The sequence below is a fragment of the Siphateles boraxobius genome, unplaced genomic scaffold (genome assembly GCF_051911475.1).
Source record: "Siphateles boraxobius isolate OS27281-9 unplaced genomic scaffold, OSU_SipBor_1 24, whole genome shotgun sequence".
NCBI classification, from domain to species: domain Eukaryota; kingdom Metazoa; phylum Chordata; class Actinopteri; order Cypriniformes; family Leuciscidae; genus Siphateles; species Siphateles boraxobius.
The window spans coordinates 3,866,245-3,893,019 of record NW_027508855.1 but is presented as its reverse complement, the minus strand read 5'-3'; the positions used below and the strand labels follow the sequence as shown (position 1 = coordinate 3,893,019).

Sequence of the window (26,775 nt, the reverse complement as noted above, 5' to 3'; positions counted from 1 at the left end):
AAGAAAATATTTATTTTTTACTTTCCAATAAACATTATTTTCTATTAGAAGTTAATTGTAATAATAATAATAATTAATTAATAAAAAATACACATTTTATTAATAATATATTTTCAGTAAAATTATATTGTATTATATTAAAATATAATTTGTCCTTTAAAAAAAATAATAATAATAATTCGATTAGGTATAACTGCACCTGAGATAAAAAGTGAAGACAAAATAGTAATATTGTCCATCATATTTTTAATGATGTCAAATACCAAATGCATAAATATTTGTATGATGCCAAAATAACAAATACAAATATTTTTTTACCACACCTACCAATTGCAAATGAAATTAGGAAATTATATATTATATTATATGACATAAAAAGTATATTATTTGTCCTAATTACATTTTTTTTCTCTATTTTTGAATTTTGTACCAGTTCATAGCTATATTTTGTCTTCAAGGTAGGATTTCAAGAATGAGTTGGTTACATACTGTGGATTTGTGGGGCGACCATGTCTGAACCTTATTCAGTCATACCTCATTCTTCTCCAGACTGCACTCTGACAAGGCCTTATCACCCTGTTCTTGGAATGTGATGATTATCAAGGCCACAAAAATGTTGACGAAGAAGAAGGGGAAGACTACAAAGTAGACCACATAGAAAATGGACATCTCAATGCGGTAGCCTGGACTGGGACCCAGGTCCTCAAAAGTGGCGTCTACAGAGTGCTTCAAAACCCTGTGCGAAGACAACATTAAATCATTACACCCTAAAGTTTACGATGATATAGTGCATTGTGGAAGACAGACATGCATAGTTTTACTTTACCCTCAAACTGTAGATCTAAGACAATGAAATCACAGTATAAATCACACAGATAACAGTTTTAACTGTTTTTCATTAGCAGGGCGGCCAAAGTAATAAACATAAAAAACCCTAAATTTAAGCAAGTGAGTTCCTCCAAATGGTGACAATGGGTCTTAACCTGAGACATTTTTACAAATCATTCATCATTTAATTACAAATACACTGAAATGATCTAATTAAACGATTAAAATCTGAGAGGGCAGGGAAGAAAACAGACTTGCACACCAGGGTAAGAAGAACACTGACCCCAACAAGCTTGTGAACAACTCAATAAATCACAGTCAATTACAATGGCTTGTCCAGCACATTCATGAGTTTGGCAGTGAGTTTGGGCTGATGCTGATTCATGAACGTCTGCCTACTCAGCCCCCTGAGAGCTGTGCTCTACCAGTATCACAAAGCCTCAAAGAGCACCACTTCAAACTGATTATGGCCTTTAACGTGAGGGAATAAAAGGCCACTGATGGGGTCAGAGGACACAAGGGAAGTGTTTGAAGAGGACAGAAGCTTTTATGGGTTTCTAATCCCAGCAAAACATACTGAATAGCAAATGGTTGTACTATATATACCAAGTATACCAATATACCAAAATATACCATCAAATCGGTGATATAAATGTAATTAGGGACTATGACATGTCTGCTGACTTACGTGGGCCATCCCTCTCCAGTAGAAACGGTGAAAAGAGTGAGAAACGCCCACAGCACATTGTCGTAGTGGAACTCATATTTCTTCCACTCCCTAGGCTGGGCCGCCACGTCATCCTTATCATAATCCAGAAACACCCCTCTAATAAGCACAAAGACAATGACAACAGAGACAGAGTATAAAAAGAAATATCTATACGTCAATTTTCAAAGCACTGCTTAATTGTGTTATCAGCACACTTGGAGGTGTGTAGTGCTCTGAGCACACTTGGAAGATGGATTAAAATGGTTATTTTTTAAAGATTTTAAAGAATATTTGTATATAAATTATTCACAAAATGCAAATGGGGAAGTATTTTAGAGCTGAACATAATTAGAGAAATGTACAATCACTACAGAAATGTCCATGATTTTATTTTGCAGGGCTTGTTTAAAAAATTTCCTTGATAGTTTTGAAAACATCAAAAATATATCCAGAGGTTCCATAGTTGTGGGACCCAACAGATTTACTCCACTCACTTCTGCATGGGTTTGGAAAGTACTGCTGTATGCCTAACAGGGACAGCTGCAGGTGTAAGATGTGCTCCTGTATTAGGATATGTTTACACGACAACGATGTACTAAAAATGCAAAAAGTAAATCCTTTGCATTTTCGCGTACAAAACGATCACACAGATCCGTGAAAAACAAATAAAAACGCTGTATTATGCATGCCAGACCAGTAGTTGGCAATGTCACTTTGTGAAGAAATACTACCAGCCTATAGATTAAACACGTTAAACGTTTCACAAATTCACATTTTTGTAGTTTACACAGAGAGACGGTAATGGTATCGTTTCAAAAACTTGCACTTTGAATCCCGTTTTCAAAAGTTTGCGTTTTCAGGCCCCCAAAATGCTGTTGTGTAAATGAATGGCCAAAACGCATATAAAGTTTTTTGTTTTAAGTTGAAAATGGTGTCGTGGTCGGCGCCAATAGCCTTGTTGTTAGCGCGCCGACATATAGCACAACTGCGCCGCTAGTGATCAGAGTTCAATTCTCAGCTTGAGGTCCTTTGCCGATCCTCACTCTCTACCCAACGCTTTCCTGTCAAAATCTCTACTGTCCTATCTGATAAAGGCACAGAAAGGCGAAAAAAGAAAAGAAAATGGTGTCATGTAAACGACCCCTTAATCCCACTCTACCTGCAGTCTTTCTCCAGGCGCTTGGACTCGTCTGTGCAGTAGAAAAACTTGCCCTTGAAAAGCTGCACAGCAATGACAGCGAAGATGAACATGAAAAGGATGTAGACAATGAGGATATTCAACACGTTCTTCAGGGAGTTCACCACACAGTCGAACACGGCCTGAGAGAGAGAGCAGACACACATAAAAATACACTCTTGTTCATTACCAGTCAACTCAAGTCATGAAGCTGAATGCAGACTCTGGCTGTGTCTGAAATTGCCCTCTATACCCTTAAATAGGGCACTAGTGGTGTAGTGGTGTCCGAAACCATAGTGTACGTCATCGAGTGCACTCATCAATACCACAATGCACCAGAATAACGAGTGTACAACTGATGTATGCTCAACGACTATACCCATAATGCACTGTGAGATTCGCAAGCCGAATGATTACCCGCATCTCGCCAGAAGATGGCGCACGCAGCTGAATCTTCCATCCATTAATTTTCCAAACCGCTGGTCCAATGTGGCTACAGCGTAAAATCATACAGGTATAAATAATTCCTTTTTACTTGATTATTAATTTGTTTAATAAGGGTGTATACATGCTAGTTTCCATGACAGAGTTTAAGATAAATTCATTACTACTGGAAATGCCAGTTTCCTAAGTTTCTGAATGTTGTGTTCATAATCTGATTTAATCTGCTTGCCTGTACAAAGTATGCTTTATTAATAAGGTAGACCTATAGTCTTGCCGAGTTTGGTCAATTAATGTTAGCCCACTGTCTTAACGTTTTTTGTTAAGCATTTTCTTTATAACGAGGTCCATTCGATGTGAAACTTTGCGCGTTTTGAGTTCATATTTTTCTGCTTGTCTGTAAAAGGTAAGCTATGTTTTATTTATAAGTTGTGTACTGAATGTGGTGCTTCAATATCACTTTCTTGAGCCACATTAAGCGTTTTATAGAATGAATTTAGCATGATTGAAAGAATGAATGATTACGGTGCCTTTGTCTGTTTTAGCAGGCTACTGCGATCTAGTGGTAGCAGGTTTTCTTAGACTTGATCGACTCACTTGTTACATGCACAAATTCTGACCAACATTAATACAAAATCGAAGTTTTGTATTTACAACTATGTCTCTATTTGTACAAAATGCTGCACATTCATGTAATTCAGGATTTTGCACACACAAGCTGTAAAGTATGTAAAACACATTTGTGAATTTGTCAAATAGATGGGTATGCACACATTAATAATAAGCACCAGGCCTATTCATTTGTAGCTGTTTGTGTGTGGGTTGTGAAATGCTTGAAAACTGTGAAAAGAAAGTCTCAAAATCTAAATGAATCAAATGAGATCTACTCAGAAAAGAAGTCAATGAATGCAGGCGTCACCTGATCCACATATGCACGTCTTTGTTGCATGCACATTTACATTACATTTATTGATTTAGCTGACGCTTTTATCCAAAGCGACTTACAATTGCTAGATATGTCAGAGGTCGCACGCCTCTGGAGCAACTAGGGGTTAAGTGTCTTGCTCAGGGACACATTGGTGTCTCAGTGGATTCGAACCCGGGTCTCTCACACCAAAGGCATGTGTCTTATCCATTGCACCATCACCACCCCTTAATTTGCATGCACAAATTATGATACACTACAATACAAAAGAAAACATTTGTATTCCCAAAAATGTCTCTATTTGTACAAATTGCTACATATTCTGAATTTTGCACATGTAAGTTGAAAGGCATTTGATTGTGGATAGTAAAACATATCTGCAAAATGTATCAAGTTCATGGATAACTGTGTATGCGTGTGTTAATCATTCTGAGACTAAATTCACCCCATACAGAACTGTATTCAACATTGATAATAAGAATAAGAAATACAGGTCCTTCTAAAAAAATTAGCATATTGTGATAAAGTTCATTATTTTCCATAATGTAGTGATAAAAATTAAAACTTTCATATATTTAGATTCATTGCACACCAACTGAAATATTTCAGGTCTTTTATTGTTTTAAAACTGATGATTTTGGCATACAGCTCATGAAAACCCAAAATTCCTATCTCAAAAAATTAGCATATTTCATCCGACCAATAAAAGAGGTGTTTTTAATACAAAAAAAAATCAACCTTCAAATAATTATGTTCAGTTATGCACTCAATACTTGGTCGGGAATCCTTTTGCAGAAATGACTGCTTCAATGCGGCATGGCATGGAGGCAATCAGCCTGTGGCACTGCTGAGGTGTTATGGAGGCCCAGGATGCTTCGATAGCGGCCTTAAGCTCATCCAGAGTGTTGGGTCTTGCGTCTTTCAACTTTCTCTTCACAATATCCCACAGATTCTCTATGGGGTTCAGGTCAGGAGAGTTGGCAGGCCAATTGAGCACAGTAATACCATGGTCAGTAAACCATTTACCAGTGGTTTTGGCACTGTGAGCAGGTGCCAGGTCATGCTGAAAAATGAAATCTTCATCTCCATAAAGCTTTTCAGCACATGGAAGCATGAAGTGCTCCAAAATCTCCTGATAGCTAGCTGCATTGACCCTGCCCTTGATTAAACACAGTGGACCAACACCAGCAGCTGACACGGCACCCCAGACCATCACTGACTGTGGGTTCTTGACACTGGACTTCAGGCATTTTGGCATTTCCTTCTCCCCAGTCTACCTCCAGACTCTGGCACCTTGATTTCCGAATGACATGCAAAATTTGCTTTCATCCGAAAAAAGTACTTTGGACCACTGAGCAACAGTCCAGGTCAGGTGCTTCTGCCGCTGTTTCTGGTTCAAAAGTGGCTTGACCTGGGGAATGCGGCACCTGTAGCCCATTTCCTGCACACGCCTGTGCACGGTGGCTCTGGATGTTTCTACTCCAGACTCAGTCCACTGCTTCCGCAGGTCCCCCAAGGTCTGGAATCGGTCCTTCTCCACAATCTTCCTCAGGGTCCGGTCACCTCTTCTCGTTGTGCAGCGTTTTTTGCCACACTTTTTCCTTCCCACAGACTTCCCACTGAGGTGCCTTGATACAGCACTCTGGGAACAGCCTATTTGTTCAGAAATTTCTTTCTGTGTCTTACCCTCTTGCTTGAGGGTGTCAATGATGGCCTTCTGGACAGCAGTCAGGTCGGCAGTCTTACCCATGATTGCGGTTTTGAGTAATGAAACAGGCTGGGAGTTTTTAAAAGCCTCAGGACTCTTTTGCAGGTGTTTATAGTTAATTAGTTGATTCAGATGATTAGGTTAATAGCTCATTTAGAGACCCTTTTCATGATATGCTAATTTTTTGAGATAGGAATTTGGGGTTTTCATGAGCTGTATGCCAAAATCATCAGTATTAAAACAATAAAAGACCTGACATATTTCAGTTGGTGTGCAATGAATCTAAAATATTTGAAAGTTTAATTTTTATCATTACATTATGGAAAATAATGAACTTTATTACAATATGCTAAATTTTTGAGAAGGACCTGTATTACTTGAGAACCAAATCAGCATTAGAATGATTTCTGAAGGATCATGTGACCCCATACCCCGAAATGTAATATATGACATATTTGATGGCGTCACTTGCGATATAGGGACATATATGCTAAATATAAGACAATATATTGCTATCACATGCATACATATCTCTAGATATATGTTGATATAAGTTTATAACATATATACATTTTTATATTAAATGAGTATATTGACACATATTAAAATTATGTATATGATTATTGTTTACTAAATATTGTATGTTATGACCATATATGTCATCGATATGTTTAATTTATATATGCCAATTTATTTAAACAACATACATGCATACATTTTACATGCCTATGGTTTCCTTATTAATTTATTCCTTATTTTCCTTATTTGAACAGCTTGAACTTTAAACAAGTCTACACAATCCACATTTAATTTCTATCCCATTTAAGAATTAGCACAATTTTATAAATACAATTTTATAAATAAAATTTATTTTATAAATATTTTTTTTATTTTTTTTTATTTTACCTCATCTTAACTGGCTCATAAAAACAAAACAAATACTACACAAATTCTATTTGGAAACTTAATTTTTTTTTCATATCAATAACGTCTCGGTTACATATGGTAACCCTCGTTCCCTGAGGGAGGGAACGGAGACGTAGGTCATGACTGACCAATAGGAATCTCGCTAGAGAGGTAAATCTACTTTGAGTGAAACTAAAACAAGCCAATACACATTGGTGTGCAATCATTTGCAACAGCTGTGCAGCCTCGCAGCGCGGGTATTTAACAAGCAGCTGGTGCGATTGCACACTAGTTTTTTGCTGAGGAGCCAAGCCTGAAAAAGCTGGCCGCCCCAGCAGGCGGCAGCAGATGTGGCGACGGGACCTACGTCTCCGTTCCCTCCCTCAGGGAACGAGGGTTACCATATGTAACCGAGACGTTCCCTATCGGTCAGTCACTACAACGTAGGTCATGACTGACCAATAGGAATCCCTACCAAAGCGCCACAGCTGCTGCACCCCATCCAGCGCCCCCATGCAAGCCTCTACACCTTCTTGCTTGGAAGGACGATAGGCGGAGGCTTACACAGAGTGAGTCTGACACTGTTGTTCCGTGATAACCCATACAGTGAGATATTGGATAACACTGGGAAGCGTGCCCTTTCTGTTTAGGAAGGAACGCTGCGGAAGCCACTTCTTCAAAGAGTTATGTGGAAATGCATATGGACTAGCCCGAAGGCTGTACTGCATATGAAATAATGGGTGACTTAGCCCAAGAGAAAGACACGGGCTTCCGATAGGAGCAGCCGTGGAATATACACATATGGGATCCCCGTAGAGTCACACATATGGAACCCAGCCCAGATCCGGTTCTCAAGGATTCAGCGGATAAGGGCCTGGCGCCGGACGCTCCGCCAAGTCCGGGCCGAGGGGTTATGGAGGACTCGACAGGTTTTACTCTGGAGCAATAAGGGTGCACAGTAGGGTGCAGCAAGCCGACAGAGCCAGACCTCTCAGTGCTTCTACCCGTCTAGGGTGAGAACACGGGAGGAGACCGGCTCTACACGTAGGCTATAGTATCTAGCGAACGTGTTAGGTGTCGCCCAGCCCGCAGCTCTACAGATATCTGTTAGCGAGGAGCCACGTGCCAGTGCCCAGGAGGATGCAACGCCTCTCGTGGAGTGTGCATGCAACCTGAGCGGGCAGGGCACGCCTTGTGCTTGGTAAGCCAATGCGATGGCATCCACTATCCAGTGGGCCATCCTCTGCTTGGAGACAGCCTTTCCCTTCTGCTGGCCTCCGTAACAGACAAAGAGCTGGTCTGAGGTCCTGACGCTTTGAGTTCTGTCCACGTACATACGCAGAGCGCGAACGGGACAGAGCAAAGCCAGGGCTGGGTCTGCCTCCTCCAAAGGCAGCGCTTGCAGGTTCACTACCTGGTCTTTGAAGGGAGTGGTAGGAACCTTGGGCAAATAGCCAGGCCGGGGTCTTAGTACCACGTGGCTGTCACCCGGCCCGAACTCAAGGCACGATTCGTCGACCGAAAATGCGTGCAGGTCTCCTACCCTCTTGACAGAGGCCAGTGCAACCAGCAGCAAAGTCTTCATGGAAAGAAGCTTTAAGTCTACTGACTGCAGAGGCTCAAAGGGAACATCCTGAAGTGCTCGAAGCACCAGGGAAAGATCCCAAGAGGGTATGGAGGGGGGTCGAGGAGGATTTAATCGTCTCGCCCCCCTAAGAAACCTGACGACCAGGTCGTGCTTTCCAACTGCTTTGCCATCTATGTGGTCATGATAAGCTGAAATAGCGGCAGCATGTACTTTGAGGGTGGAGGGAGACAGTCTACACTCCAACCCCTGCTGCAAGAAGGAAAGCACAGACCCTATCGGACATCTTCGGGGGTCTTCTCGGCGAGAAGAACACCACTCGACGAACAGGTTCCACTTCAGGGCGTAAACACGTCTCGTGGACGGCGCCCGTGCTGAAGTGATGGTGTTAAGTACCTCAGGGGTTAAGTCACCTAAAACCTCCGCGTTCCGTCCAGGGACCAGACATGGAGTTTCCAGAGGTCTGGAAGCGGGTGCCATAGGGTGCCCCGTCTCTGAGTCAGAAGGTCCTTCCTCAGAGGAATGGGCCAGGGAGGGACTGTCACAAGGAGCATGAGTTCTGGGAACCAAGTCCGGGTGGGCCAATAGGGAGCCACCAGAAGGACGTGCTCCTCGTCCTCCCTGACTTTGCACTGTGTCTGCACAAGTAGGCTCACTGGGGGAAACGCATATTTGCGAAGGCCCCGGGGCCAGCTGTGTGCCAGTGCGTCCGTGCCGAGTGTTCCCTCGGTCAGGGAGTAAAACAGCTGGCAGTGGGAGGTCTCTGAGGAGGCAAACAGGTCTACCTGAGCCTCCACGAACTCTCTCCAGATCAGCTAAACCGCCTGGGGGTGGAGTCGCCATTCTCCCGGGAGCACAGCTCGAGATAGCTCGTCGGCCACACGGTTGAGCAAGCCGGGGACATACATGGCTCGAAGCGACCTCAGATGCTTCTGACTCCAGAGGAGGAGATGGCGGGCGAGTTGCGACATGCGATGGGAGCATAGACCACCTTGACGGTTGATGTACGCAACGGTCGCAGTGTTGTCCGTACGGACCAGCACGTCCCTGCCCTGTAGCCGTCTTTTCAAGCGGGTCAGGGCGAGATGTACTGCTAGCAACTCGAGGCAGTTGATGTGCCAATGCAGTTGAGGGTCCGTCCACACCCCTGACACTGCATGCCCGTTGTACGTGGCACCCCAGCCGGTGGCAGAGGCATCTGTGAATACCACAGCATGCCTGGACACCTGTTCCAAGGGGACTCCTGCCCGCAGGAACGAGGGGTCTGACCACGGTGGTGTGATTGCCACCCGGTGAGTGCCATGATGCCACGCCCATCTCGGGACTCGGCCGTGAAGCCAGTGCTGAAGCGGTCTCATATGTAGCAGGCCGAGCGGGGTTACCGCTGATGCTGCTGCCATATGCACCAGGAGCCTCTGAAAGAGTTTCAGTGGGGCCGCTGTCCTGCCCTTGAACGTGTTCAAGCGGTTCAGCACCGACTGAGCACGCTGCTCTGTGAGGCGCGCTGTCTGGGCGACCGAATCCAACTCCATACCGAGAAAAGAGATCCTCTGCACAGGGGAGAGTTTGCTCTTTTCCCAGTTGACCTGAAGACCCAACTGGCTGAGGTGCCTGAGCACTAGGTCCCTGTGTTCGCATAGCTGATCTCGAGAGTGTGCTAGTATGAGCCAGTCGTCGAGATAGTTGAGGATGCGAACGCCCTGTTCTCTCATGGGAACAAGGGCCCCCTCCGTGACTTTCGTGAAGACACGGGGGGACAGGGACAGCCCGAAGGGTAGGACTTTGTACTGATATGCTCGACCCTCGAACACAAAGCGCAGAAATGGCCTGTGTCGAGGAAGAATCGAGACATGAAAGTACACGTCCTTCAGGTCGATCGCTGCAAACCAATCTTGGGGACGGATGCATTCGAAGATGCGTCTCTGCGTGAGCATTTTGAACGGTAGCTTGTGGAGGCTCCGATTCAAAACTCGCAGATCCAAGATCGGTCGTAACCCACCACCTTTCTTGGGTACAATGAAGTAGGGACTGTAGTGCCCTGACCTCATATCGGCTGGAGGGACCGGCTCTATCGCATCCATCGCCAGTAGGACTGCGATCTCCGCACGCAAGCCATGGGCATCGGCTGCTCTCACTGTAGTGGAGTGGATGGCCCGAAACTTGGGGGGACGCCGGGCGAACTGATATGGGGGGGACGCATAGCCGAGCCTGATGGTTCGAATGAGCCAGCGAGACGGCCTGGGGAGCGCTAACCAGGCTCGCAGAGACCGTACAAGTGGGACCAAAGGAACCGTAGGCGTACCCGGAGTGGGGTAGCGAGGTGGGACACAGGGTCGCGGCTCGGTAGGCTCTCTCTGGGAGGCGGCCCGTAGCGGGGTCTGAGTGTGCTGTGCAGCACTTACCTGGTTCCACGGGGCAGGAGGTGCGGGAGGCGGCTCGGTGGCGTTCTCGGACCGTACGCAGCTAGAAACTGCTCTTCTATTGAAAATTTGGGTACCGCTGGTTTTAAGGCCAGCGGCGGAACACAAACAAAACGAAACAAAGGATTTTCCACCCGGCCCTCTTCCGGGGGAGGGAGCGATGCAGACATCGTCTCCTGGAGAGCAGTCCCTTCCACCTCTGGGTCGCCCCTCCTAGGGCCGCTTACCTTTGGCTTTGCCGCCCCTCTTGGCGGGGGCATGGACGGGCGGGGCGCCCTGCCTGCGACTGGCTCCACTGTGCCGCTTGGATGGAGGCTGCTGCTGCGGCGCGGGAGCAGGGGCAGACGCGGGCGGTGGGGTGGAGGCAGCAGCTGACCGCCGCGGCAGGATGTGTTTAATGGCCTCAGTCTGCTTCTGTACAGCCGAGAACTGCTGGGCGAAGTTCTCGACCGCGTCGCCGAAGAGGCCGGTCTGGGACACGGGGGAGTTAAGGAACCTGATCTTGTCGGTCTCCCGCATGTCAGCCAGACACAGCAAGAGGTGGCGTTCCTGGACCACTAGTGTGGACATCGCACGACCCACTGACCGCGCAGTGACCTTCGTCGCACGAAGCGCGATGTCAGTTGCGGTACAAAGTTCTTGGAGAACTTGTGGATCATGACCACCCTCGTGCAGGTCCTTCAGTGCCTTGGCCTGATGAACCTGCAACAACGCCATAGCGTGCATGGCAGAGGCAGCTTCCCCACAGGCCTTGTAAGCCATGCTGGTCAGGTCCGATGAGTACTTACAGGCCCGGGAAGGAAGACACGGTTCTCCACGCCAAGTGGAGTTAGGGCACAGTTGCATAGTAACGCGCGTATCCCTTAGCTGCCCCGCCATCAAGGGTGGTGAGGGAGGAGGAGCCACCGAGACGGTTTCTGGCAGTAAAAGGTGCCGTCCACGTCCCTGTGAGCTCCTCATGCACTTCCGGGAAGAAAGGCACTGGGGTGGGTTGCTGAGAACCAGCGCGCGCCACCCCGAGATACCAATCGTCCAACCTCGAGGGCTCGGGAGACGGTGGAGGGTTCCACACGAGCCCGATCCTGTTGGCGGCCCGGGAAAGCATGGCCATCATCTCCGGGTCCGACTCGGGCACCGCTGACACACCTGAAGGAGGCAGCGGCTCCGAGCCGTCGTCCGCGGAGAGGTCTGACCCACCCTCCGATGCAAAATCGACATCGGGTCGTCGCAGGGAGCGCCGAACGAAACGACTGGTACACATCTCGAGGATGGTCCAGAACGTTCCGTTGGCAGCTCAACTGGTTGCGGAGCATGAGAGGAGTGAGGGTTCCTAGGGAGTTGGTTCCCCGAAGGAAGCGCGCTCACTGTAATCCTCAGGTCACCCATGTCACTGCCCGTAGCAACCCGCGAAGGGGGGTTGGAACGAGGTGCAGGCACGGGGACTCCGCCCCTTTGCAGGAACGTGAGTCTCGACCTCAGCTCCGAGATGGTCATCTTCCCACAATGGGTACATGACTCATCCACGAACGCTGCCTGTGCGTGTTCGAGGCCCAGACACACAAGGCAGCGATCGTGACCATCCCGCGACCCCAGGTAACGACCGCATCCAGAAACACACAGATAGAATGTCATCTTGAAAAAGACGCAAACTATCTGTGTAAGCTCTTTTAGAGACTGCTCTCCTTGGTGCTGAAGCATGCAGGGGAACGGTCACGGCGAACACAGACAGGAATGTGCACCTGTCTGTGCGCGATTCTCTCTCGCTGGTCTTACCAGCCGTGAAAACGGCCGTTGAGCGCTTTAATCGCGCACCTTACAAGCCGTAAAAAACGGCCGTTGAGCGCTTTAACCGTGCACCTTACCAGCCGTGAAAACAGCTTTTTTGTTTGCTCAGTTTTAAAACAACAAACAAAGAAGAGAGAGAGAGAAGAGAAAAAGACCGCTCGCGCTGCTGTGCCGTCACGCCCGCACCAAAGTGGAGAGATCCAGAAGAGGCTTGCTTTCAAATTCACTCTTTTCAGCATACGAAGTGCTTGGCTCCGAAGCAAAAAGCTAGTGTGTAATCGCACCAGCTGCTTGTTAAATACCCGCGCTGCGAGGCTGCACAGCTGTTGCAAATGATTGCACGCCAATGTGTATTGGCTTGTTTTAGTTTCACTCGAAATAGATTGGCCTCTCTAGCGAGATTCCTATTGGTCAGTCATGACCTACGTTGTAGTGACTGACCGATAGGGAACCATATATCAATATCATTGATATTGTATATTGACAATTATATATGTGACATATATATAAAAACACTATTATACATACATAAAATGTATGGGCTAGTTTCATATGTCAATATATGAAATTGTTCCATTTTCAAATAGGTTTTATATATGGGCAGATATATGTACATACTTGTATATGTTTTCACTTTCTATGTGGATATGTTTAATATATGTATATTTCATATGTGCACATATATTACATTTCCATCAGGGATAATGAAACCTGAAGTAATGGCTGCTGAAAATTCAGGCTTTGCCATCACAGAAATAAATTACATTTAAAACTATATTCAAATAGAATACAGTCATTTTAAATTGTAAAAATGTTTAACAATATAACCATTTTTACTGTATTTTAATTCAAATCAATTACAGCCTATAGCACATAAGATACTTCTTTAAAAAAATATTTAACGAAAAATGTATAGATATATACATTTCATGTTAGGATTGATCTTCCCTTAACAAAAGTGGGGTTTCGTTTTTGTTAAGACAACAAAATATGTACCTTCAGTTTTGGTAGACGTTTAATGGTCTTCAGAGGTCGCAAGACTCGTAACACCCTCAGGGACTTGATCGTGTTGATGTCTTTGCCCTTGGTTCCTCTACACGAGACAAAACAAGCAAAGGCTCAGTAAACTCAGGATCAAACACAACACATGCTGTAGTCAGCCTTCTTCAAAGCATTCATATATATCCAGACAAAACACATGTGAATGCGAGTAAACATGATGTACATGTTTCCTTCGGGTCAAATATCAATAATGCATCACTAACTAACACTTGACTAAACATACTCACCTTTTTATACTGACAAACACAACAGCTGAATCTCTAATAAATGAGCATCTTTTAGTGTCATAGATTTATATTACTCCACTAATGGATTGGTGTTATTTCACAAAAACACATGCTTTGGTGACAGAGTATGAAATACACTGCATGCACGTAAAATAGTTAATATCTGCATTAAACGCCCTCTATCAGAAATGTTAGCCTTTTGAATGATACCTTACTATTAGCACTATTCATGCATAAAATAAGAAAGGCAACATGGATTCAATCCAAATGCTGCTGTGCATCAGATTCTGACACAACAACACACCACCAATGATAACAAAGAAACCACACCCTGAAAAAAGGGCATTGTTTCTTTTCAGGAACCAATGCTGTTTTGAGGTTATATCAAGCTGACATGCTTCAAATGTGTCAACTTGATAAACTGACTGCATAGATTTGAATACAATGCATGTATTCATTAAAATGGAGCTTACAGCAAGAAAAGAAAGTGGAAGGCTAAATAAAATGTAATTCAACTTATTTCACCCTTAATGAAAAGAGCAGTCATGCTTTAGCTCCTAAATACTCAAATCATAACCGCCAAACTTGTCATTTAATGAAGTAACTGAAAGCAAGCATAGTCGATAACTGAATCGTGAGGAAATAATCAATGGCCAAATGAAATAACTGAAGGCCTTCACATTATATCGAATGCAGGCATAGAGCAAACTGAATCATATATTATTTGTGAGACATCACATTCATTCAAATAACCTTTGCTAAGCCCCTATTTTGATGCAGGGCATGTGTTTTGTTGTATGTCTGACAAAATAAACTGCAGGTAAATTACTATTTCTGTATTGATTCATTTTCCCAATTATCTTAATTTACAATACAACTAATTATTACACGGCTCTCTGTATTGCTTGATTCTGATTGGTTAATTATGACATTCTGCGGCCAGATATTTCCTACCGTTGCTCATGGCAACGTTGTTCATCAATCCACTCAAACTACAACAACTTTCATGTCTCTTGTATCCCACCACAGACTCGCTGTCTCTACAAAATGCAACTAAGTTATTGACTATAGTGAAAATTACATTGGACTTTTAATATTGGTAAAGTGTTTGTATTGCTTCGTGGCTGATTGTTTTGGACTATTATTTTTTCTTAGCCAACATTTTAAATTGATAAAAAACAGGCACAAAAACAAAAATTTTTTAACTCAAATAAATACTTCATATCCACACATTTATTTATTTGATGAGCAGCCGTGTAATAAGCAATATAAATGTACAGTAAGTCGTCATTATAATTTGTATTAGTTTGCAGGTACCGTTTAGTTCTTTCAGTGCAGCAATGGAAGAGAGAACAACAGAATATCTGAGAGGTCATATCGCATCTCATTTATTCACGGGCTTTTACTTCGATAAAACGTTGATATAAGCAAGGCTGTGGCAGGTGTATGATTGGTGCTGACAGATGAATCAGCAGAAAATAACTTCAAGAAATTATTGTGAAAATGCTTACAATAGAAAAATCCCCAAGCAGTGATTCCCCCATAGCACAAGGACATATTTCAAAACAAAATGACCTTCAACTACAACAGACCTTTCCATGTGCAAGAGTAAGTGGTATTACATTTGCAGATTTCTAGCATTTACAATAATGAACAGTTACATCTTCACCCTTAGAAAGTGCCACGGTCTACTCACACATGCACAGTTCATACATTATTCTAAAGGTCCAGTTAACACCAATCGAACAGCCAATCAGCAGAGACCTTACAGCATGGTCACCAATCAGCATGGTGAAGTTACTCCTTTGGCCCAATCAGAGGGCTCAGTAAGGTCATGCAACTCCCTGATGCACATTAGTCTAGCATGCTGTACAGGGCCAGATGTTTATCCCCAAAACCCACTACAAACTATAAAGAGCCTCAATAACGTCCCACTGGACACCCTGGTAACTTTCATAGGACCCCAGATAACGATTCTGGAGGAGAAATGCTGTTTCACATCAATACAACATTCACTACGAGGTTCAGATGAAAGCTATCAGTGTTATTGTAGAGGCTCCAACCATGTGCAGACACTCTCTATCTACTAGTATGTAGTGACAGTAAAGAACATTATCCCAGTCAGCCCTGGGACAATGAAGAATAGAGGAGATTTATCAAGGAAAAAGAGAATATTGGGGGTTCCCCACCTGTTAACGCTTTGATGTGATCTAATGAATGAGAAGAACACAAAGCAAAAGGCAAAACATTATGACATGCTGAGAACAGAAAGTACCTCTGCACTAACAGTAAACCACATCATCCTTTCAGAACATTGCACATGATATTTCAATGAGAATGAAAGAGACTATCACGAAAGCCATCACGTTCCTTTGTGATACTAACATATGAGGCATAATGGCTGTATGCTGGAGAAAAAGGAAACTGTGGCAGTGTTTTTAGGAAACTGTTTTGGAAACTGGTAAAAAGGAGGAAGAGGCTTTGTATGGTGGGAGAAACAGACACTTCCAACTGCCGTTAATTTCTTTTAAGGATGTAACAGAATGACAGCTTGTTTTGCTAGAGTCTGCAGATACAGCTGTAGGAGAGATCAAGGGTACACTTGACACAGAGGGAACATCTGAGGGTGGATCTGAAAACCAACACAAACAAGATCTGGTGCGAATATCAAGACATGCCCGACTATAAGAGATGGTGGAGCCGTAGATCTGATTCATATCACACTTGTGAATCCTGAGCATGGTTGAATGATGCCAGCAAATGGTTATAAACCTCAAATGTATAGCATTATTGTTATACTTTATTGTACAACTGTTAGTTTTGGTCAGTTGGCACATGGGCAAAATGTTATATCTAGGGATGCATGATATCTTGGTATCATATCGTTTATAAGCTCGTAATATTTGAGATATTAAATTTATCAGTTGATATTGGAAATGTAATTGTTAAGGCTTATTTCCCCTAATTTAATATTTGGATTACGTTTTCTGTCCGTCATCTAACATTGACAAAGTTAATTCTTAAAAACACAAGTTATTTAATAACACAGTTTTATTCCATTTTAAGCTAAATTGAGCTTTTCAAATTTTCAAAATGAATAACCATTATACAATTTCATACATTATAGTGTTATATTTTAGTTTTTTAATTTTAAATGTATTTAGTCAAAGCAGTATAGAATTGTAATCAGTGCATCCCTAGATATTATAACTCTATATTACCCTTTAACTGTTAAAGATCTGGCCAATCACAGCAGCCACATTCGCAGTACCACATCTAAAAACATGCAGAAAGATGAGCATGAAAATATGTTTGTTTTCTCATGCCCGCCAATTCAATGGAGTTCCGATGTGATGTTTGAAGTGAACAATGTTTCAATTGTTAGCCTAAAAAGCCAGACCTGCCATGATATACCACTCCAACACAAGTGAACAGGTCTTCTTTGATATGATATGACACATGCATTGATCATCCTGTCTGAGGTCACTGTGGGTATCGACCAGGATGCTCCATATTCAGTAAGTACTGTAGACCTACTGAAAATGGTAGGAATCTTTAACAGTAACATATCAATAGTGTCTGCTCTCAATGACAACGGAGAATTAAATGACATGAAGAAGAAGAATCAAGCTTGTTTACTGAGAATGCGCGAGTGATGCTAAATTATGGATTATGGAGAGGCTGAAACACTTCCCATGCTTCAACACTTGCCTATGGGCTTAGTATTATTTGACTCATACAGTGACAGGCAAGAAGATGAATAGTGAAAAGGAGAGACAGAGACAGAAACAAAGACACAGAGAGAGTTAAGGCGTTACCCCATGAAGCTCCTTCAAGCGATTCCAGGCAGAGAGAAACAGAGGAAGAGAGGAAAGTCAGTGACAGCACATTCCTTCACTCACATTTAACACGCCTTTAACATGACAACACAGCAACAAACATAACAACGAACAGGAAGAAGGACAGATTAGTCAGTACAGTGCTGAGACCCCTTTATTTCAAAGCAATATTCTAGGTATTGCACCCAATCTCTTCTCCGCTTACTCATTGAAAATAAATTGATGTGGCGGGAAACAATTTCTGAGCTCTGATCTCACTCTCACGCTGACCAAGAAAGTATTGCTGGTTAAATTAGTTAAGAAGCTTGGTGGGGACACCACCAAATCAGTATCCCATTCCAATCACAAAATGAAATGCACCAGATCTAAATATATTCATGAATACTATACAAATAAAGTAAGAAGTACATTCCTTGAGACCTTTTATCACAGAGCTGATTGATATCATCAACAATTTGTAGTCTTTGTAATGAAATTAGGTGTTCTATTTCTGTTGAACTGGTAAGTGTTTCTTATAGCAGCAAATAGCATTTCCTTAAATCTAAAGCATTTCAATGGCCCTTCCATAACTGTACAGGACATGAGCGAACAGCTGATCATATCAGACAACTCCTTTATTAGCTCCCTCACACTCTCTCTCTCTCACACACACACACTTTTTGAGACCGCATTCTCAAAAGTGCAATAAAGTGATGTCAACTGACCCACACCTCTGAGAGAAAAAAGGAAGGTCAGTGGATCAGTGGGAGTTGGCAAACACCTTAATCAAAGCTTAGTTTTCTTGAGGAATAATGAATGAGAGAAATTTAACATAATAAATGTCAAGCTTTGAATGTGAAATACAAAGATAGACAAAGACACTCTTGTCACACTGTGGGAATGTGCGTAGAGTAAAACCTTTAAAACAAAGAAAAAATAATATTCTAATAGGTGACTCAAATTAAACAAAAGTATTTTAGTCAAGTTTTTTAGTGAAACAAAGTATTTTAGTCAAGATCAATGATAAAAATTCAAACATGCTTAAGTAAAGTTTTTAGTGAGCTATAGGGGTTATAGGGATTTGTGTAGGTTTTTGTAAATAAAAGGTAACTTACGAGAATGTGAATGCCACCAGTGCACCACTGACCACAATAAAGTCCAGAATATTCCATAGATCTCTGAAGTAGGAACCAGGATGCAGCAATAAACCCAAATCCACCATCTTTTCAAAGGAGAAGCATAAATATGAAAGATTATTGAGGGTAAAACCTCGACCCATCACTACAGCCATCAAAGCACTTTTTCTGTAACAAATTGCCTGTAACAAATCATATCTAGACAATTACTGATAAACTTCATATTGCTCTCTGTGAGCAACGTTCCCATTATTATACAGACTCCTAGTAAGTCTTTTATTGTCAAGAATATGACTGTTTGGTACAATAAAATGTTATAGATATTTAACCGATTTATTTGTTAAAAGTCTGTCAGTTACTGTACTGAAGAGCAAAAAAAATACAAAATAACTTTTCAAACTTTGTCTGAAATACAAGTTATTTGATACTAACTTCTTGTTTATGTCTTGCCCCATTAGTGTTGCGTTTTTTTTAAATATATCAGTTCAGTTTTTAAAAATGTGTCTCAAGATGTATTTCAAGTGCCCTGTTGCACTCCATCTAACTGTTTATGAACACAAGAACATGTCCTATGTGAACCATCTTAATTAGACCAACTAGTTGACCAGTTGATCAGACAAACCCTGACTAGTAATTTATGAAAATACAGAGTTTGCAACATGCCTGATATAAAAATGGGTCTTCACAATGTGCTTGCTTAATTGAGGGCACTTAATATTCAACAATATTATTGATCTGCCTGCATTGACATCATTATATAAGAACTGAACTGAGCTGGATGATGACATCACTGTTTTCTCGGTGGCTATATATATATATATATATATATATATATATATATATATATATATATATTAACTAAATTAATAACTTTTTACAACAAAAATTAACCATCACTGACTTAACTTACTTAAGATGGACTATGACACTATTTTCTTCTAGATCTGCTGTACAGCAGAAACAAACTTTGGTTCATTATTTTCCTGTTATCACTGTAAAGATGCTTTGAAACTATCTGTATTGTAAATAGCGATATATAAATAAAAGTGTCTTGACTTGAGAGACTGGCACCAAATATCCCCATCTCAGTTCATAAAAGGACTTTTGGATCACGTCTCCTGTGAGATATCAAATTAAACACTGTAATGTACCATTAAATTACCTTAATGACCATCTCAAATGTGAAAACACCAGTGAAGACATAGTCCAAATACTTTAGGACCTATGAAGCGAAGAGTAAAATGATCATCAGATTATCATCAGTCATTTCGGACATATTGGAAAATGAGGTCAAATACTGATAAAATCTGACTTTAAACAGCAAGGCCAGCACAGACGAAACATATGAGCAACTCACATTGTTCCGAGGAGAATTGGCTAGGACTGGGTCTTCCGCAGCCAGGGCTATACTGCTCATGGCAATGACCACCAGGATGCACATCTCAAAGTAGCGCAGACTCACAATGTAATGGCACAGACGCCTCACCCTGCACAAAAAAACACACACTATGAGAGTGAGGCTGAAGGCAATAACATAATGAAGTCTGACACCTACGCATTACTTTAAATCTACAGACAGATACATTTAATTAACCACCGATAATTCATATTTTCATGCAGGCCAAGGCAAGGTCTGAGAGTTCAACGATTAATTCAATAATAATAACACGGTCAGGTTAACACTCTTGTGGCATTAATATATAGTAAAATAAATCTAATCCTATATTGTTACACCAACAGAGCCATGGGGGACAGCTGCATTTGGCAATTGCCCATTAAAAACACAGCTTTACGTGGCAGTTTATGTGGTTGGATGCCTTTTAGACTCAAAAGATCTTAAAGAGTTCACCTTAAACACACACAATCAAACTTTACAATCATTCTTAGGGATGTTTAAGACAAGTAATAAGCAAAACGTTTGCAGATATGAATTTATTGGTGGTTTGCCAGGTGCAATCTACAAACGCTGTATGTGAAAGTTTAAGAAGCCACTCACCAGTGTTAAGGAAGCTACTTTGCTACTCATAATTTACAGTAGGAGCAACTATCAATGTCGGCATGAAATGAAAATTCACTGTATTTTCTGTTTTCAATATATTTTCTATATGCATGTTATTCATCTTATTGTGAATGATTTATCCATGCATGTTTCATATTTTTTTTTACCTAATAAGTTTTAACCAAAATACCATAATTTAATCTTCCGGTGAAATGACAGACTTCTCTCTGGTGACGAATGCTGGACTTCTCTAATCATTTAGCCTGCTGAAACCACGCCCCTTTCTTACAATTCACAACAAGATCTGCTTCCATCCAATCAACAAAAGATGGATAGAAGTACCAGCCTCATATATTTTTCTTTTTTTAAATATTCTGTTTCACTTGGATGTACCTCACAATATGGAAAATGTCTGTTGCTACTTCCATTTCATCGTGACTTTAAAATGAGCTACAAGTCTGAGGCTACTGTTTGATGTCTGAACACTACTTGAAGGCAAGCATATTATCTGACTGTTTACTTGATATCCTCACTTGACTGTCCCATGCTACACTGCTACTTGTTGACAAAAAAATAGTTTGTTACTGGAAAGCCTTTTTTATATGTAAGCTACTGTCATGCAACCGAAAAAAATTGTTGAAGGGATATTTCTGGTTCAATGCTTTAACAACAGCATTTGTGACATTGCACTGGAAATAAATGTTCAAATACACATGGTTTTGAAAGTTTATTCAGACATGTTCCCTAGAACTGCCACACACAGACTCACGGATTGTTTGGGCTGAAGATGAACATGGAGCTGAAAGGGAGGATGGGACGAGTACTGCTCTGGTTCAGATCCTCCAGATTCTTCTCAGTCATGGGCATCGTCTCGCTGTCTATACTGTTCACTGAGAAGACAAACAAATGTCACTTTTGTTAGACCAACATTGGTTTTCAGTGTTTAAGGGTTAGTTCACCCAAAAATGAAAATTCTGTCATTAATTACTCACCCTCATTTCGTTTCTCACCCGCACGTTCACGAGAGCACCACGACACATGCGTGACCTCGTGTACGTCTTCCTCTGCTTGTAAACACAGCCCTGCGTTTAGGGGTCATATGTCAGAACGCCCACTCCTGGTCATCACCACAAGCATATATTTTTAAAAAATATATTTATTTTTTAAACACTGGTGCTCTCGTGAACGCGCGTCTGAGACTGATACGGAAGAGAAGAAATTGTTGAATAAAGTCGTTATTTTATTTTTTTGGTGCACAAAAAGTATTCTCGTTGCTTCATTAAATTAGGTTTGAACCACTGTAGTCACATGGACTATTTTAACAATGTATTTGCTACCTTTTTGGGCCTTCAAAGTGTTAATTAAAGAGCTGTAAATGGAGTCCCCCCAGAGCCATCGGATTTCATCAAAAATATCTTAATTTGTGTTCCGAAGATGAACGAAGGTCTTACGGGTTTGGAACGACATGAGGGTGAGTAATTAATGACATAATTTTCATTTTTGGGAGAACTATCCCTTTAAGACCCTTGAAAAAGTGGCACACAAAAGTGAGTGTAAAATGAGTTAAAATTAGCCATCATGACCTGATATGGCTATATGAGAAATACTAACTGGGAATAAGGGTCGTTTCTCCTGGGGGAGATGTGATGGTCACAGGTATGTGCGTGCCCATTCCTCCAGTCTGACCAATATTTCGCCTGTTGTCCGAGTCTTCTGGTTTCTCAAGACACCATCGGTTCCCAACTGAAGACTGATGGGGATTTATAGCCAATGAATCTCCTCCCATGTCCATGTGCCTGGAGCAGGGAGTCAAACCAAATTTACACTTTGATTTTTAGTCATGAAAGACTCTGAACTGAAAAGACTGTTCAGTATTTCTGAACTAATCTTTTAACTGAATAAATCATTCTCATTCAAATACATTCAGAGGAATACATCTAGAGGCATCATTGCTCATATACTAATAAGATCACTGGTTCAGCAAATGGTTCAGTTTTCTTTGAACAATTTGGGACCAAATGTGCTGTTCAAGCTAAGAAATAATTTAAAAATATACAAATATGTTCACTAGTGTCGTAGCTAGTGGAACATGGTTCAGTTTTCTTTGTAAACTTTAGAACAAATGTGCTAATAAACTAAGAAATAATTTAAAAAATGTACATCTTTTAAAAACTATTTGAGAAGAAAGTTTTACCTGTGACTGGCAGACTTGCCCTCCTCCTTCTCTCTATTCTCTTGTTGCTCCTCTCCTTCCAGCGTGGACTGAGCTTTACTGGTTCGCGGCCTGTGCCGCCTCCTCCCTCCATTACCTCCGTTTTCCCCCCTGGAGCACCTCTCTCCCTCTCTTGTTCCTGATCGTGAGCCTTCCTTCTGCCTGGACCGCCGTTCGCTCTTCCCCCCAGCACTGACCACCCCATTGCCCTCCTTATTATGCCTGTGGGAGTGATGGTGACGGTGTTCTCTCTCCCCACCTCCCACTCCCTCATCCACTGAGCTCTGGTGGTGATGTCTGCGGCCCCCCTCGCCCTTCCCCTCCTTACACCGCGTCCCATCATGCTCCTTACTCCGGCTGTGATGGACGTGATGCCGGCCTTCTTTGCCATGCCCGCTGTCACCGTTTTCATTGGTCTCATTGGAGGGACGCTCCCTGTGACGGTGGTGCTTGCGCGGTGCATGGGACTGCGGGGGCTCCATCCCAGAGGGGACTCGTTCCTCCGGCGTGCCACCCTCCCCTTGCAAATTCTGGGGTTTGTCCCAGCCTCTGTTAGGGCTAATGCGGCCGTCACAGTGAGGTTCCACCACCAAAGGCCGGTCCAGGTGGGTTTTGATGTCAGGGCGGAGGTGGAGGTTGGAAGTCAGTCTGGGGTTGAGCTCCTCTTGGTACAATGCCTCGCTGCTGGCCAGCACATGCTTCCGAATCTGGGTGGTGCGCTGCTCCCAAACGGACATCATCTTTAGAGAACGTTGCTGTTCTTTACTAGTGAAGAGAAGATTTAAGGAAACAAATCTATTAGCCTCAGACAGACAAATTTAAATAACGTGCTGACGTTAGTCTCCATCCATGTCGAGACCCCCTTTCATGACGGTGATTTTGCGTTTGCTATCACTTAAAAATTCTAATTGATTTGAAAATTGGGCTTAATTTTGGATGGCTGCAACTTACACAATCTAACAGCGTTGTAGTTGAGACAAGTTCATTCTCCCGAGTCCATGACAAGACCAAGACCACGAAAATATGGCCTTGGACTATGACTTGAGGACCAAGACCATGAAAATATAGTCTTGGATTTAGAAATGAGGATGAGGACCAAGACCATGAAGATACGGGAGCATGTGGATTCTGTCTTAACTCTGACTGGTACCTTTTCTGGGTCTTGACTCAAATGAGCTGGTTTCAACTACAATAGAAATGCGGAGTGATATAAATAGTGAAGAGTTCCAGTGCTACTGGACAAAATATTAGTGTTCTTGGAATGGTGTTTGTCCAAGCAGATTCGAGGACTGGATAAATACTGTTGAATAAATAAAAAGAAGGTCTTTATGGATGCCAGATTACAAAGATTAGTCATGGTCATGCTTTACTCATCCTGCAAAAGTTTGTGAACAATGGTTTGGGTAATGAAGTTTAATCAAGCATCCTACACCTGCGGTACACAACAAGTGTAGAATATTTAGAGGGGTTTGCCAGGTTCAATGACTTAATATCTATTCCTACCTTATGAGGAGTAGTTTACTCTCAAAATAACTTTTGTCATTGTTTAATCACCCCCATCTCATTCTAAACCTGTTCTTCCATGGAACACCAAAGGAGAATTACATTTTAATTCACTGAGATTCGACTTAAAAGAATGATTCACTCATGAATCTGACTTATTTACTTTTTCTCTCTAATGAACTAAATGAAGGTTTAAAAGTTTGGGGTCAGTACATTTAATTTTCTTAAATTAATACTTTTCTTCTACAATGACAGTAATCAAAAGTGACAGTAAATACATTTATAATGTTACAAAACATTTTTATTGCAAATTGTTCAAATGAAAAATAAATCTATTCATTAAAGATAAAAAAGCAACATGGTTTCAACAAAAACATTAAGCAGCACAGCTGTTTACAACATTGATAATAAGGAGAAATATTACTAGATCACTAAATCAGCATATTAGAATATAAATTGTTACTGTTACAATATTATTATAATATTTTATATTATAATATTTGATAGTATTTTTGATCATACAAATGCAGCCTTGGTGAGTAACAACAATCAGTTCAAAAACATTTAAAACAAATCTTACCAACCCCAAACTTTTGAACAGTGTGTGTGTGTGTGTGTGTGTGTGTGTGTGTGTGTGTGTGTGTGTGTGTGTGTGTGTGTGTGTGTGCGTGCGTGCGTGCGTGCGTGCGTGCGTGCGTGCGTGCGTGCGTGCGTGTGTGTAAATTTTTTCCTCGGAACAAAGCCAGTCATGTGGATTTGGAACGACGTGAGAGATCAAATAATGACAGAAATCTCCTATATTTCACCTTATTTCTTATCCAGTTAGTTAGCATGAAAATAATATGAATCAAGACAAGTAAAGAAAAGTAAAGGAAAAGATTGAGCTGGGGAAAAGTAACACATCTAAAATTCTCTCTTCTCCACATCACTTTTTTCTGAGCACACCTCTAGCAGGCAGGCCGTGTACCAGAGAGCAGGCGTGATGAGTGAACTACAGCAAGGTGACGGGTGATGGGAAAGAGAATGCTCTCTGAGGCAGGGAGAGAGTGGAGAGACTTATTATCATACATTATTGACTGCAGTGTGAATCAGTCCTGAGGTACCTCTTTTGGACTAGCACGACGAGGTAGTGTAAACTCTCTGATTTTACAGTATGACAGAATCTCATGGTGTGTTAATCATTTCCCTTTTCTGTTTATTTGACTTTTGGCCATGTTATTAATAATAGGTAGCAGAGAGACCAAAAAAAAAAAAATGCTCTAAGGCTCATGTGTCAGAGCATGTGAACTACTCACTACGCCACAGTTCTGATATTCCCCTTTTTCTATCAAATATTAACATACTTAACAAAAATAACGACTGAGATGTTCTCATCTTGCTACAACATGGTACTTTAAAGCTGCTGTAAACAATGTTAGCTATCTTATTAGCTAGCTTTATTTATCTTGCAACCTTCTGGCTAATCGCTCAAGCTTTGCTAACTTGCCAAGTCTCTGGCTAATAAAAAACATTTACAGCTTCATCAAACTCTGAATGTTAAGTGTGGTATTGACTAAAAATGCTTACAACAGCTTTAGAGTGCAAGGAGTGAAATGTTATCGATGAATGATTTTTTTACGGCTGGCCAAGGGTTAAAAATGAAATCATAGGTTAACATTGACATACTGTATATGTATGAATGTGGGGCAAGATTCTGGAATGTCCCATATAGTCCACATTGTCAAACACTATGAGGTGCGTTGTGAATGAGTATTAGTCTTTTGTCATACAGATGATCAAAGTACGTCCATTCATGTACTGTAGAATTAATCATGCCCTGTACCATTACCTCAAGAAGTGATGTGCAGGGGAGCAGACATAACTCCTAAAACACATACAGCACACAGTGAAATACACAGATACACACGGACACGCTAATAGTTCCCACAGTGCCACAGAAAATAAGTTAGAAGACAAACATTTGACAAGAAAATCAGAAAGGAATAAAGATGTATCAAAGACAGATAGTAGAAAACAAATGGTGGAAAAATTAAAGAATGTACAAAACAGTGGAGAGAAGTGAGATGATGGCAGACTTATCCAGAATCTCTACAATGCTAAAATCTTTAGTACTGTTTAAACTGAACCATTACAGGAATAGCTATAAAAAAAATTAAAAATTTTTAAAAAAAAATCTGTCATCATTCACTCACCCTCATTTAGTTACAAAGCCATAGGACTTTTTATTCTGTGGAACACAAATGTTTAATGTTCTAGTCACTCTTTTAAATATAATGAAAATCAATGAGGACTGGGGCTGACAAGTCCCAAAATGAACCATAAAAGCACAATAAT

At 41.8% G+C, this 26,775-nt stretch overlaps 1 protein-coding gene across 1 annotated transcript in view; it reads right to left on the bottom strand.

Moving 5' to 3' along the window:
• cacna1ba (calcium channel, voltage-dependent, N type, alpha 1B subunit, a) overlaps nt 1-26,775 on the bottom strand; it is a 137,017-nt gene that overhangs the window by 21,493 nt on the left and 88,749 nt on the right. Inside the window, exons 20-29 of the mRNA XM_077240844.1 lie at nt 22,921-23,703; nt 22,338-22,522; nt 21,496-21,616; nt 20,085-20,214; nt 19,890-19,949; nt 18,707-18,813; nt 13,481-13,577; nt 2,697-2,857; nt 1,517-1,654; nt 535-736 (exon numbers count right to left, since the gene is read on the bottom strand). Of these exons, the coding sequence (XP_077096959.1) occupies nt 535-736; nt 1,517-1,654; nt 2,697-2,857; nt 13,481-13,577; nt 18,707-18,813; nt 19,890-19,949; nt 20,085-20,214; nt 21,496-21,616; nt 22,338-22,522; nt 22,921-23,703 (1,984 nt within the window). The remainder of the gene's footprint in view (nt 1-534; nt 737-1,516; nt 1,655-2,696; nt 2,858-13,480; nt 13,578-18,706; nt 18,814-19,889; nt 19,950-20,084; nt 20,215-21,495; nt 21,617-22,337; nt 22,523-22,920; nt 23,704-26,775) is intronic.